General features: G+C 42.1%; 1 protein-coding gene across 1 annotated transcript in view; it reads right to left on the bottom strand.

Moving 5' to 3' along the window:
• GALNTL5 (polypeptide N-acetylgalactosaminyltransferase like 5) overlaps positions 1-14,669 on the bottom strand; it is a 56,076-nt gene extending 41,407 nt beyond the window's left edge. The window contains exons 1-4 of the mRNA XM_043872605.1: positions 14,556-14,669; positions 13,430-13,516; positions 10,688-10,988; positions 4,056-4,176 (exon numbers count right to left, since the gene is read on the bottom strand). Of these exons, the coding sequence (XP_043728540.1) occupies positions 4,056-4,176; positions 10,688-10,949 (383 nt within the window). The 5' untranslated portion in view covers positions 10,950-10,988; positions 13,430-13,516; positions 14,556-14,669. The remainder of the gene's footprint in view (positions 1-4,055; positions 4,177-10,687; positions 10,989-13,429; positions 13,517-14,555) is intronic.
• Positions 14,670-14,957: the final 288 nt, after the last annotated feature.

Here is a 14,957-nt window from a genome sequence, read left to right as displayed (position 1 = left end):
TTTCTGGAACTCTCTTGCTTTTTCAATGATCCAGTGGATGTTGGCAATTTGATCTCTGGTTCCTCTGCCTTTTCTAAAACCAGCTTGAACATCTGGAAGTTCACAGTTCACGTATTGCTGAAGCCTGGCTTGGAGAGTTTTGAGCATTACTTTACTAGCGTGAGATGAGTGCAATTGTGCTGTAGTTTGAACATTCTTTGGGATTGCCTTTCTTTGGGATTGGAATAAAAACTGACCTTTTCCAGTCCTGTGGCCACTGCTGAGTTTTCCAAATTTGCTGGCATATTGAGTGCAGCACTTTCACAGCATCATCTTTCAGGATTTGAAATAGCTCAACTGGAATTCCATCACCTCTACTAGCTTTGTTCGTAGTGATGCTTTCTAAGCATCTTGACTTCACATTCCAGGATGTCTGGCTCTAGGTGAGTGATCACACCATCATGATTATCTGGGTTGTGAAGATCTTTTTTGTACAGTTCTTCTGTGTATTCTTGCCACCTCTTCTTAACATCTTCTGCTTCTGTTAGGTCCATACCATTTCTGTCCTTTATCGAGCCCATCTTTGCATGAAATGTTCCCTTGATATCTCTAATTTTCTTGACGAGATCTCTAGTCTTTCCCATTCTATTGTTTTCCTCTATTTCTTTGCATTGATCACTGAAGAAGGCTTTCTTATCTCTCCTGGCTATTCTTTGGAACTCTGCATTCAAATGGGAATATCTTTCCTTTTCTCCTTTGCTTTTCACTTCTTTTCACAGCTATTTGTAAGGCCTCCTCAGACAGCCATTTTGCTTTTTTGCATTTCTTTTCCATGGGGATGGTCTTGATCCCTGTCTCCTGTACAATGTCGTGAACCTCTGTCCATAGTTCATCAGGCACTCTATCAGATCTGGTCCCTTAAATCTATTTCTCACTTCCACTGTAAAATCTTAAGGGATTTGATTTAGGTCATACCTGAAAGGTCTAGCAGCTTTCCCTACTTTCTTCAATTTCAGTCTGAATTTGGCAATAAGGAGTTCATGATCTGAGCCACAGTCAGCTCCCAGTCTTGTTTTTGCTGACTGTATAGAGCTTTTCCATCTTTGGCTGCAAAGAATATAATCAATCTGATTTTGGTGTTGACCATCTGGTGATGTCCATGTGTAGAGTTTTCTCTTATGTTGTTGGAAGAGGCTGTTTGCTATGACCAGTGCGTTCTCTTGGCAAAACTCTGTTAGCCTTTGCCCTGCACATTCCCTACTCCAAGGCCAAATTTTCCTGTTACTCCAGGTGTTTCTTGACTTCCTACTTTTGCATTCCAGTCCCCTATAATGAAAAGAACATCTTTTTTGGGTGTTAGTTCTAAAAGGTCTTGTAGGTCTTCATAGAACTGTTCAACTTCAGCTGTGATGGACCTCGCAGAAGCATGGCGGCTGCGATGAATGGCGCAGAAGCGCAGCTGAGTGGAGCTACCCGTTGCCCAAGGTCAGAGGCAGCGACCAAGAGTGCAGGCTCCTGCGACGAGCAGGGGCGGCCAAGAGGAGCTACCCCACGCCGGAGGTCAGGGGCGGCGGTGAAGAGGAGCTACTCCACGTTCAAGGTCAGAAGGGGCGGCCATGAGGAGATACCTCTCCTCCAAGGTAAGAAGCGGCAGCTACACTTTGCTGGAGCAGCCATGAAGAGATACCCCACGTCCAAGATAAGAGAAACCTAAGTAAGACGGTAGGTGTTGCAAGGGGGCATCAGAGGGCAGACACACTAAAACCATAATCACAGAAAACTAGCCAATCTGATCACATGGACCATAACCTTGTCTAACTCAGTGAAACTAAGCCATGTCGTGTGGGGCCACCCAAGACAGACGGGTCATGGTGGAGAGGTCTGACAGAATGTGGTCCACTGGAGAAGGGAATGGCAAACCACTTCAGTACTCTTGCCTTGAGAATCCCATGAACAGTATGAGAAGGCAAAATGATAGGATACTGAAAGAGAAACTCCCCAGGTTGGTAGGTGCCCAATATGCTACTGGAAATCAGTGGAGAAATAACTCCAGAAAGAATGAAGGGATGGAGCCAAAGCAAAAACAAGACCCAGTTGAGGATGGGACTGGTGATAGAAGCAAGGTCCGATGCTGTAAAGAGCAATATTGCATAGGAACCTGGAATGTTAGGTCCATGAATCAAGGCAAATTGGAAGTGGTCAAACAGGAGATGGCAAGAGTGAATGTTGACATTCTAGGAATTGGTGAACTAAAATGGACTGGAATGGGTGAATTTAACTCAGATGACTATTATATCTACTACTGTGGGCAGGAATCCCTTAGAAGAAATGGAGTAGCCATCATGGTCAACAAAAGAGTCCAAAATGCAGTACTTGGATGCAATCTCAAAAACAACAGAATGATCTCTGTTCGTTTCCAAGGCAAACCATTCACTATCACAGTAATCCAAGCCTATGCCCCAACCAGTAACGCTGAAGAAGCTGAAGTTGAACGGTTCTATGAAGACCTATAAGAAATGAATTTAATGAATATAAGACCTAAAACTATTAATCTCCTAGAAGAAAAGATAGGCAGTAAGCTCTTTGACATCAGTCTTGAATTTTTATAGATCTGACACCAAAAGCAAGTGTAACAAAAGCAAAAATAAACAAGTGGGACTATATCAAACCAAAAAGCTTCTGCACAGCAAAGGAAACCTTCAAGAAAACAAAAAGGCAACCTACTGAACAGGAGAAAATACTTGCAAATTATATATCTGATAAGGTGTTAATATCTAACATATGTAAAGAAGTCACACAACTTAATAGCGAAAAAACAAACCAGTCGGACTTAAAAATGGGCAGAGGATCAGAGGAGACATTTTTTTTTTTTTCCAGAGAAGACATACAGATGGGCAACAGGCACATGAAAAGATGCTCAATGTCACAAATCATCAGGAAAACGTAAATCAAAACCACAATGACATACCACTTCACAGCTGTCTGAAAGGTTCTTATCAAACAGCCAATAAGTAACAAGTGTTGGGGGTATGTGGAGAAAAGGGACTCCTTGTGCGCCATTGGTGGAAATGTAAATTCGTGCAACTATTATAGAAAACCAGTATTGGAAGTTCCTCAAAAAATTAAAAATAGAACTGCCATATAAGCCAAAAATTTCACTTCTGGGTATTTATCTGAAGAAAACAAAAGCACTAACTCAAAAAGATCTATGACACCCCCCCCCCCCCCGCCATGTTCATTACAGCATTATTTACAAGAGCCAAGACATGGAATCAACCTAAGTATTTATGAGTGGTGAATGGATAAAGAAAATATGATCTATATCTATCTATAAATTTCGTCCACTAAAAAGGAGGAAATCTTGCCATTTGCAACAACATGAATGGATCTTGAGGGCATTTTGCTAAGTGAAACAAGTCGGAGAAAGACAAATACCACATGGTCTCACATACGCATAGAATCTAAAACAAAGGAACAGAAAACAGTACCCCTCCCCCCCCAAAAAACAGCTTCATGGATCCAAAGAACAGGCTGGTGGTTGCCAGAGGTGGGTGAGGGAGATGAGAAAGGTACAAAACTCCAGTTGTGAAATAAGTGTCATGGGGATGTAAGGTACAAGATGGCAACTGTAGCTGAAGACACTGTATCGCATATTTGAAAGTTACTAGGAAAGAGGATCTTAAAAGTTCTCATCACAAGGAAAAAAAAAAATTGTGTTCATGTATGGTGCTCCTGTGCTGGGCTCAGTCCCTTCAGTCCTGTCTGACTCTTTGTGGACCCATGGACTCTAGCCCACCAGGCTCCTCTGTCCATGGAATTTTCCAGGCAAGAGTTCTGGAGTGGGTTGTCGTGCCTTTCTCCAGGGGATCTTCCTGACCCAGGGATCAAACCAGTGTCTCCTGCATTGCAGGTGGATTCTTTACTGCTGAGCCAGTGGGGAAGCCCCTGGGTATGGTGATCAGTGTTACTTAGACTTACTGTGATGATCATTTTGCAATATATACAGATATCAAATCATTATGTTGTATATCTTAAACAAATATGTAATATGTAAAAAAAAATCAGAGGGAACATACATGACATTCCTGGTATCTGGCACGTTTCTGTAGTGGCCCAAGTTTTTACTGATAATGGGATTAAATCCATATGTTGAATATCCATGCATAAGTTCTGGGCTTGAATAGTTAAAATTCTCACCTGAAAGAAAAGGTGTTAAGTCACATAAGTATAGGTTTACCACCATCACGTTGATAAAGGACAATAACAAAGATATCCTGAATTCACTCCTTTTATAACACGTCAGAGTAGTTTTTGTGGAACCTAAACCTGTCACCTGCACCAGATGACAAGCTTAAAATCAAAGGATTCACACACATCAAAGCAGAGCCCTTAGCAAAACCTGGACAATGAGTCACCCTCAGTCATTCAGTCTCTCCAGAGAAGTATGTGCTCAGCCTCCTTGGTCACATCACGATTCACAACCGTCCTGTGAAGCTATATTGACTGAGGGGTTTAGGGAGGTAAGAGCTAAAGTCCCTCTTCCAGAACTCTGTTTAAGAGAATACGATAAGATGACCGAGGACAGCCAACACAGCAGTGTGCAGCGGCCGTCAGTCACTCGGTCGAGTCTTGACTCTTTGTGACCCCATGGACTGCAGCCCACCAGGCTGCTCTGTCCATGGGATTCTCCAGCAAGAATACTGGAGTGGGCTGCCACTGCCTTCTCTAGGGGATCTTCCCGACACAGGGATTGAACCCGGGTCTCCCCCATTGCAGGCAGACTCTTTACCGAGTCACCAGGAAAGCCCATTAGTCATAACAATAAATAAAGTTGGCAGAAAGTGAAAGAAAGTGAAGTTGCTCAGTCGTGTCTGACTCTTTGTGACCACATGGACTGTAGCCCACCAGACTTCTCCATCCATGGAATTTTCTAGGCAAGACTACTGGAGTGGGTTGCCATTTCCTTCTCCAGGGGAATTTCCCATTAAAAGATAAAAACTAAAAAAAAAAAAAAAAGATTAAAAACTCTTAGATGGTAATAAAAACCAAAATGAAACCATAAAAGATAAATAAGATGAACTAAAATGGTTAAAAGTGGAAGAATGGTCAAAGAATACAGGAGTCAAAATATTTTTTAAAGTATAGAAGTCACTGGAAGGACAACCCAGAAAGTCACTTTATACTTACAATAAGTTACAATAAAGATTTAATAGTCATGATCTTGTAGACATCAAATAATGCTGCAACAAACTACTTAAAGAAAAATTGTTAAATGTATCAATATATACTGCCACAAATAAACAGAAATGCAATTTTTTAAGAACAACTGAGAATCAGAGAAAAAGTCAGAAACTTGAATAATGTAATTAGTTAAGTTTCCTTAGTAGATTTATATTGTGCTCTGTTTATGGGAGAATGAACTGTCTTTTCCATTGCCTGAGGAATGTTTTCCAAAACTGATATAAATTCTATGTTGCTTATAAAGCGGGTTCCTATCAAAAATCAGAAATGACCCCATTTCTTTTAGGTCCTCTTTCTTACACCTAAAAAAATCCTTGGCATGACACAGCAGATAAGCATGGGGTTCTCTGAAAGATGGAGGTAAGGGGGCAGATTGGCTAGGGGTCTCAGGACAGGAGGAAGGAGACAGTGGGCTCCTGATTTCTTTGTTGCCTCCTGTAAATCCCAGACAGTTCAGTTCAGTTCAGTTCAGTTGCTCAGTCATGTCTGACTCTTTGCGACCCCATGGACTGCAGCATGCCAGGCCTCCCTGTCCATCACCATCTCCCGGAGTTTACTCAGACTCATGTCCATTGGGTTGGTGATGACATCCAACCATCTCATTCTCTGTCATCCCCTTCTCAGACAGGGTGCTGTCAAAGCCTGCAAGTGGAACCACTAATAGGCGCAGACAAAACGAGCTCCCAGATAAGCCTGCTCCGCCTAGCCACAGGGCCAGGAAAGGGGACAAACAAAACCACGGAAAACTTTTGGCAACAGCCTCTCTAGTCCAACCAGCACCAGTGGGAGAACCACAGCGCCCCCTGTGGCTCCCAGTAAAATACATATGCGTGCTCAGTTGCTCAATAGTATCCAACTCTCTTTGACCCCATGGACTGCAGCCCTCCAGGCTCTTCTGTCCGTGGAAGTTCCAGGCAAGAATACTGGAGTGGGTTGCCATTTCCTTCTCCAGGGAATAATACATAATGATCTTAAATAGAAGCATGCCAAAAACCAGCCTCAAAATACATGAAACAAAGCCCAATAGAGTTGAAAGTAGAAACAGAGAAACCCACAATTATAATCAGGGTCTTCAACACCCACTCTTAACAACTGTCAGAACTACCAGCCAGAAACTCAGCAAGGATACAGAAGAACTGAACAATACAATCAACCAACCAGATCTAATTGAGATTATATATATATGAAGCACTTCGCCTAACAATATCAGAATACAATTTTTTTTTTCAAGTATCCATGGAGCATTCACCAAGATAGACCATATCCTGGATCATAAAACAAACCTCAAAGAAACCCAAAAGAATTGAAATCAGGCTCTCCTCCTCACTAAGGTGTAGTAAATTTTGCTTCTGGAATATGTGCTGTGTTCAGTCATGTCCGACTCTTTGTGACCCCATGGACTGTAGCCCACCGGGCTCCTCTGTCCTTGTAATTTTTGAAGCAAGAAGCCTGGAGTGCATTGCCATTTCCTACTCCAGGGGATCTTCCTGACCCAGGGACTGAACCCGCATCTCTTGTGTCTCCTGTTTTGGCAGACGAATTCTTTCCCACTGTGCCACCTGGCTTACTGAATAAAAGGCACCTTTTATTTTATAATGCTTCTTGAATAAAACCCTCCAAAAGAGAATAAAAATGTACAGCATGGTGACTACTGTTAATATGCTCTGTTACATACTGTATTGTACACTTGAAAGTTGCTAAGAGAGTAGACCTTAAAAATTATCATCACATGAAAAAAATTTAACTATGTGTGATGATGGATGTTAATGAAATTTATTGTGGTAACTGTTTTGCAATACATGCGTGCATACGTGCCTGCTCAGTCCCTTCAGTCCTGTCTAATCTTTGCGACCCTATGGACTGTATGTAGCCCACCAGGCTCCTCTGTCCATGGGATTCTCCAGGTAAGAACACCGGAGTAGGTTTCATGCCCTCCTCCAGGGGATCTTCCCAACTCAGGGATAGAACCCACCTCTCCTGCATTGCAAGTGGATTCGTTACTGCTAAACCCCTGGGGAAGTGCTTGTAATGTATACATATATAAAATCATTGTTGTACACCTAAAACAAGCACAATGTTATATACCAATTACATCTCAGTTTTAAAAAGAATGAAAAGAGAAGGCACAGACTTGTGCAAAATATTTGCAACTCACGTATCAAAGGATTTGAAACTAGAATATATTTTTAAAGTCTTAGAAATCCCAATCTTTAAAGTCTTAGAAATCAGAAGACAAACATCCCAATTTAAAAATGGACAGGGACTTCCCTGGTGGTTCAGTGGTAAAGAATCTGCCTGCCAATGCAGGAGACACAGGTTTGATCCCTGATCTGGGAAGATACCACATGCCTCTGAGCAATTAAGCCCAAGTGCCAAAACTACTGAAGTCCTAGCTCCTAGAGCCCGTGCTCTGAAATAAAAGAAGCCCACACACCATAACTAAAGAGTAACCCCCACTCGCCTCAACTAGAGAAAAGCCTACACAGCAACAAAGACCCAGCACAGCCATAAATAAATAAAAAGATGGACAGAAGACTTGGAGAAATACCTTACAAAAGAAGATGGATGTGTAGCCATTAAGCACATGAAAAGGTGCTCAAAAATCCTTAGTCATAGGAAAATGCAAATTAAGGCTACACTGATACCTACCATTTCTCACCCATCATAATAGCTAAAATCTAAATATCTGACCATGTCAGCTGTTGACCAATCTGGAGAAAATGGATTCTCCTCCACTGCTGAAGGGAATAGAAAATGGCACCCTTACTTTGGAACATGGTTTGTCATTTTCTTTAAAGCTGAGCATTTTGTTGTGGTTCAGTTGCTAAGTCATGTATGACTCTCTGCAACCCCATAGATTGCAGCAGCCAGGCTTCCCTGTCCTTCATTATCTTCCGGAGCTTGCTCAGACTCATGTCCATTGAGTCAGTGATGCCATCCAACCATGTCATCCTCTGTTGTCCCCTTCTCTTCCTGCCTTCAATCTTTCCCAGCATCAGGGTCTTTTCCAATGAGTCAGTCCTTCACATCAGGTGGCCAGAGTATTGGAGCTCTACCTTCAGCATCAGTCCTTCCAATGACTATTCAGGACTGATTTCTTTTAGGATTGACTGGTTTGATCTCCTTGCAGTCCAAGGGATTCTCAAGAATCTTCTCCAACACCACAGTTTGAAAGCATCAATTCTTTGGCACCCAGCCTTCTTTATGATCCAACTCTGACATCTGTACATGACTACTGGAAAAAGCATAGCTTTGACTATATGGACCTTTGTTGGCAAACTAATGTCTCTGCTTTTTAATACACTGTCTAGGTTTGTCATAGTTTTTCTTCCAAGGAGCAAGTGTCTTTTAATTTCATGGCTGTAGTTAACCGTCTGCACTGATTTTGGAGTTCAAGAAAACAAAATCTGTCACTGCTTCTACTTTTTCCCCTTCTCTTTGCCATGAAGTGATGGGACCAGATGCCATAATCTTAGGTTTTTGACTGTTGAGTTTTAAGCCAGCTTTTTCACTCTCCTTTTTCACCCTCATCAAGAGACCCTTTAGTTCCTCTTTGCTTTCTGCCATTAGAGTGGTATCATCTGCATATCTGAGGCTGTTGATATTTCTCCTGGCAATCTTGATTCCAGCTATGAGTCACCCAGCCCAGCATTTCTCATGATGTACTCTGCATATAAGTTAAATAAGTAGGGTGACAATATATAGCCTTGACATACTCCTTTCATAATTTTGAGCCAGTCCATTGTTCTGTGTCCACTTCTAACTGTTGCTTTTTGGCTTGCATACACGTTTCTCAGGTGACAGGTAAGGTAGTCCGATATTCCATCCCTTTAAGAATTTTCCACAGTTTCTTGTGATCCATACAGCCAAAGTCTTTAGTGTAGTCAATGAAGTGTTAAGGATCAGTTTCTCTGGAATTCCCTTGCTTTCTCTATGATCCAATGAATGGCAGAGGTTCAGATCATGACAAGACCTGGAGCTGACTGTGGCTCAGATCATGAGCTCCTTATTGCCAAATTCAGGCTTAAGCTGAAGAAAGTAGGGAAAACCACTAGACCATTCAGGTAGGATCTAAATCAAATCCCTTGTAATTATAGTGGAAGTGACAAATAGGTTCAAGGGATTAGATATGGTAGAGTGCCTGAAGAACTACGGACTGAGGTTTGTAACATTGTACAGTAGGTGTTGACCAAAACCATCCCAAAGAAATGCAAGAAGGCAAAGTGGTTGCCTGAGGAGGCTTACACAAATTTAGCTGAGAAAAGAAGAGAAGTAAAAGGCAAGGGAGACAGGGAAAGATATGCCCAACTGAATGCAGCATTCCAGAGAATAGCAAGGAGAGGTAAGAAAGTCTTCTTAAGTGAACAATGCAAAGAAATAGAGAACAATAGATTAGGAAAGACTAGAGATCTCTTCTAGAAAATTGGAGATACCAAGGGAACATTTCATGCAAAGATGGGCACAATAAAGGACAGAAATGCTAAGGACCTAACTGAAGCAGAAGAGATTAAGAAGAGGTAGCAAGAATACACAGAAAAACTATACAAAAAAGTTCTTAAAGATCTGGACAACCACTATCCTGTGGTCACTCACCCAGAGCCAGACATCCTGAATTGTGAAGTCAAGTGGGCCTTAGGAAGCATTACTATGAACAAAGCTAGTGGAGGTGATGGAATTCCAGTTGAACTATTTCAAATCCTAAAAGATGATGCTGTGAAAGTGCTGCACTCAATTTGCCAGCAAATTTGGAAAACTCAGCTGTGTTCACAGGACTGGAAAAGGTCAGTTTTCATTCCAATCCCAAAGAAGGGCAATGCCAAAGAATGTTCAAACTACTGTACAATTGCCTTTACTTCACATGCTAGCAAGATAATGCTCAAAATCCTTCAAGCTAGGCTTCAACAGTATGTGAACTGAGAACTTCCAGATGTATAAGCTGGATTTAGAAAAAGTTAAGCATACAGCTTCCATATGAACTATCCATCCTATACCAAGGTATTTACCTAAGAGAAACAGAATATTTTTATACAAAGACTTATATGTGAATATTCATAGGGGCATTGCAATTCATTCTAGAACAGCTACAAATACACTTCAAATACATGCTATACTTTGCTTAAAGAAAATGAGGAAGCTATCCAGGGAGGAGGGGGAATGGGGTTGAAGTTTTTACTGTCTGTACCTATTAAAATTTATTTCTTAGAAACACAGAAAGGTATCTGAAGCAAATATAGCAAATTACTTTAAAATTCTCACATTTATGAGGCAAATACATACAAGCCTGTTTGTGTTATTTTCTCTCTGTGGGTATATATATATATATATATATATATATGAACATATATGAAATACTTCATAATTTACAATTGCATTGCTCTAAAAAGGGTAGTCTCTTCCTCTTCCCAATATTCAATGTATGGTATATTTTTCCCTTACCATGGCTAACAGAGGAAATCAAAGTACTTACCTAATCTTAGCAACAACTTCGGTTCTGCAGGCTCATCCTCACTTTGCCTCTCCACTCTTACGTTGTAAGCTCTCGGGATGTGCACTGAGTCAGGTTTACTTTGCAGTTTTTCTCCAAGCGACCAGATGAACGGATTTCCTTTTTCCTGGATCTTCGCTTGCTTCTTCACATGATTGTAACGAAGATAAATACTAAAGACGGCTATCCAGATGCCGAATGTCACGGAGGCACAGAGTAAGCACTGAATTATAACATTTCTCATTGTAAACCTAGCATTTTTGAAGGTCCATTTTAATATTTCCTAAACCAGAAGGATTTATGAGAAGCTGTATTAGATATTTTGATGGTGTGGAGATCATCTACTTGGCTTAAATTCAATTTACAGTGTTTCTAAAACAGGATCATTTTGACATCAGTGCTTATCTCATACTTTGATAAGATAAAGTGTACCCTTAGGAAAAAAGCTCTTAAAACTCCATATTCATAAGATTTCTGCTGGGGTGTAGTTGTGCCACGCAGGATCTTCATGCCGAGAGTGGGCTCTTAGTAACAGCATGTAGGATCTAGTTCCCTGAGCAGGGATCAAACCCAGGCCCCCTGAATTGGGAGTGCAGATCCCCAAGGAAGTCCCGTCATAAGATTTCTTAAAGTCAAAATGTATAACATGCTTATAAAACATACAATATCATTTAAAGTCATTGACCCAAACTCCCGAGATAAAACTAAAGGAAAAAATGTGAAAGAAGGGTTTTTCATCCCTACACATGCTCAGCCCATGTAGGAGTGATAGCATAAGTCTCTGTTTTAAAAAAGCAGATCTGACGCTGGTCAGACTGTTGCTGCTGCTGGTCAGTCGCTTAGTCTGTGCGACCCCGTGGATTGTCGCCCACCAGGCTCCTCTGTCCACGGGGATTCTCCAGGCAAGGATACCGGAGTGGGTTGCCATGCCCTTCTCCAGGCGATAGTCCTGACCCAGGGATGGAACCCAGGTCTCCCCCATTGCAGGCAGATTCTTTACCATCTGAGCCACCAGGGAAGCCCAAGAATACTGGAGTGGGTAGCCTATCCCTTCTCCAGTGGATCTTCCCAACCTAGGAATCGAACCAGGGTCTCCTGCATTGCAGGTGGATTCTTTACCAGCTGAGCTACCAGGGAAGCCCCAATCAGACCGTTAGAAATGTATTAATAAAAACACGCAACATCCTATGGTGGAAAGAAAGTGGGCAAGGAGCAGTGTGTGCCCCACTGATGGGACTGTGGAATGCTACAGCCACTTTAAATCTCCGTCTCAAGTCCACTCCTGGCCACCGGATCGGTAACGAGGGCCAAGTCACATCATAGCGTGGCTGGGAAAGTGCAAGACCCACCCCCAAGGAGGAGAGTCTGTTCCTGAGATCTGCAGGGCCCAGGCATCACCACCAGTGGAATCAGGCCCTGTGTCTGGGTGGAGTCTGAGGATGCCGGGGAAAGGGAGCGGGTGTGTAAAGCTGGATTCGGTAGTTGACTAACACAGGAGCATTCTCCAAGGACAGAAGACCTAACACCCTCACCAAGATCTTGGTTGCACAATAAAGGTTTGCTGATTGAATGAATAATCCCTTTAAAAATGAAATACTTGATTAAGGAAAGAACTATCAGGATTTCCTTGGTGGTACAGTGGATAAGAATCTGCCTGACAATGTAGGGGACATGGGTTCAATCCTTGGTCCTGGAAATCCCACATGCCAAGGAGCAACTCAACCTACTAGACTACTACTGAGCTCACATGTTGCAGCTACTGAAGCCCATGTGCCTAAAGCCTGTGCTTTGCAACAAGAGAAGCCACCACAATGAGAAGCCTGGGCACTGCCACTAGAGAAAGCCTGCATGTAACCAACAAAGATCCAGAGCAACCAAATAAGTTAATTAATTATAAAAAGAAGAAATAGCCAATGTGTAAGAGAAGAGGATAACTTTTAATGAGGGGAAATGGGCGGATTAAAGGAACTGGAAAGAGAATGAAGCTGTTTGAACATCATCCTATTAAATGTCATTTTAAGAGGCTTCTGTTTTGAGTTTCTCCAAAACCCAAAAGGAATTAGAAACTAGTTAAAGGAGAAAATAGTGAAGGGAGGCCACCAAGTTTAATATACAAAATATATACATGAATTCATACGATAAAAGTATTACTGAACAATAAATCGACACTCTCTGGAATTCTACTATACTAAGGAAAAGTGGGAAAGAATAGATACATGTATATGTGTAACTGAATCACATTGCCTGAAATCACATATACCTGAAACTAACACAATGTTGCAAATCGACTCTTTGTTGTTTAGTTGCTCAGTCCTGTGGGACTCTTTGTGACCCCATGGACTGTAGCCCGCCAAACTCCTCTGTCCATGGGATTCTCCAGGCAAGAATACAGGAGTGGGTAGCCATGCCCTTCTCCAGGGGATCTTCCCAACCCAGGTACTGAACCCATGTCTCCTGCACTGGCATTTACCGCTGAGCCACCAGGGCTTCCCTATACTCCGATATAAAATGAAAAGATATACATATAAAAAAGAACACTTGGGGAAAGTTTTCTTTAGATGTGACCACATAAAAATCTCTTTCCCTCCAGACTTCTTATTTTACTAACATAAGTTATCCCACATTAGATTTTCTTAAAGCAGAGGAACACGGACCTCGTCTCCCATCCTCCCCACCCCTGCACCCTCCCCCACACTCCCGCAAAACACAGAAAACGTCTCCTACCAAGAGATAGGTCTGTGATTGGCTTTTCAACTCTGCCGTCTCAGAAGGAAATCATGTTCGATTATTTTCTTCACTAAAATTTACATGCTGGAAAAATACAGTTAATTTGTTAAACCATATTTCAAAGATAATTTGTATGTATAGCAAGTAAAATGTTAAATGCGTTAAAAAAAAAAAACCCCTGAGTTAATGAAAAGAAAGCAGTAAAACAGAAAAGAATGTTGCTAAAAATCACTAACACATGCACACATGCACACACACACCAAGAAACCAAAACCCTAAACTAAATCTGTATTTACGGTCATTGAGTTTTAAAATGTAAGTCTCTGAGCCAGGAAAGCATGACCATGCTTTACGTAATGTCACAGCTAAATTTTTTCTGCAAATAATCAGTATTTGTAATCCTTTGCTTTCCTAGAACAGTCTTAATAGTGATCTCTGCACAAGATCCTTTCCCTGAAGAGGGAAAGATGGAAGGCAGAAGGGGATGACAGAGGACGAGATGGCTGGATGTCATCACTGACTCAGTGGACACGGGTTTGAGCAAGCTCCGGGAGGTGGTGAAGGACAGGGAAGCCTGGCGAGCTGTAGTCCATTGGGTTGCAAAGAGTTGGGCTGCATAAGTCCATGGGGTCACAAAGAGTCAGACACGACTGAGCGACTGAACCCCAACAAAAGGTCTTTTCCAGTGAGTCAGCTCTTCGCATCAAGTATTGGAGCTTCAGCTTCAGCATCAGTCCTTCCAATGAGTATTCAGGGTTGATTTCCTTTAGGATTGATTGGTTCTGATACTAGGAAGAGGTGGGTTTTTTTTTTTTCTATTTTGCTTTTTTAATAAGTAGTACTTTCATTTTGTGTAAATCTTAAGAAGTACAAAAGGTGTACCTTTGTGGTATACAATGAGAACTGGCCCTGATTTTTAAGAACTAAAGTTATTACGATGCCCAGTAAGCCTCTTGGGTGGCATAACCCAGCCTGAAAAATCTGACCTTCTTAATCTTGATTCCCAGAGCCAGCGTCCTATTCAAAATTCAGAGATTTGATGCACTGCGCTCACTTTTTCTATGTGGAAGGACACCCCCTCCCCATCTTCTCACTTTTCAGCATATGGATCTCTGCCACCTACCACTGAGACAAACACTGGTTGCTATGGAGTCGATGTATTCTCCAAGCTGGGTCATAGGCAGATTTGGGCAGGACTCTATGCTCAACAAATGATCTCAAAGATGGAATTTCGTCCTGAATGGCTGACTCAGTGGCGCCTGGATTCTGAGCAAATTACTTGATTGTGCCAGGTACCCTGCCTACATGGCGGGGCTCAAAACACAGGCTGCCCCAGGCTGCCTCACAAAGCCCTGTGACATCATACAGGACCTTGCCAGCCCCAGTGGCCCCTGCCTAGGAGCTCCAATCAGTGGGCAGGATCCAGGAATTCCAAAGCTGGAAGGGTCTTTCCGGATAGTCTCAGAACCCTCGCTCCTCTGCTGAGGAAATAGGAAAGTCCTTGCTTTGGCCAAGATGAAATCCT

The sequence above is a fragment of the Cervus elaphus genome, chromosome 18 (assembly GCF_910594005.1).
Source record: "Cervus elaphus chromosome 18, mCerEla1.1, whole genome shotgun sequence".
NCBI lineage: Eukaryota > Metazoa > Chordata > Mammalia > Artiodactyla > Cervidae > Cervus > Cervus elaphus.
Note: the sequence above shows the minus strand (reverse complement) of the source record. Positions and strands in the feature narration are given on the sequence as shown.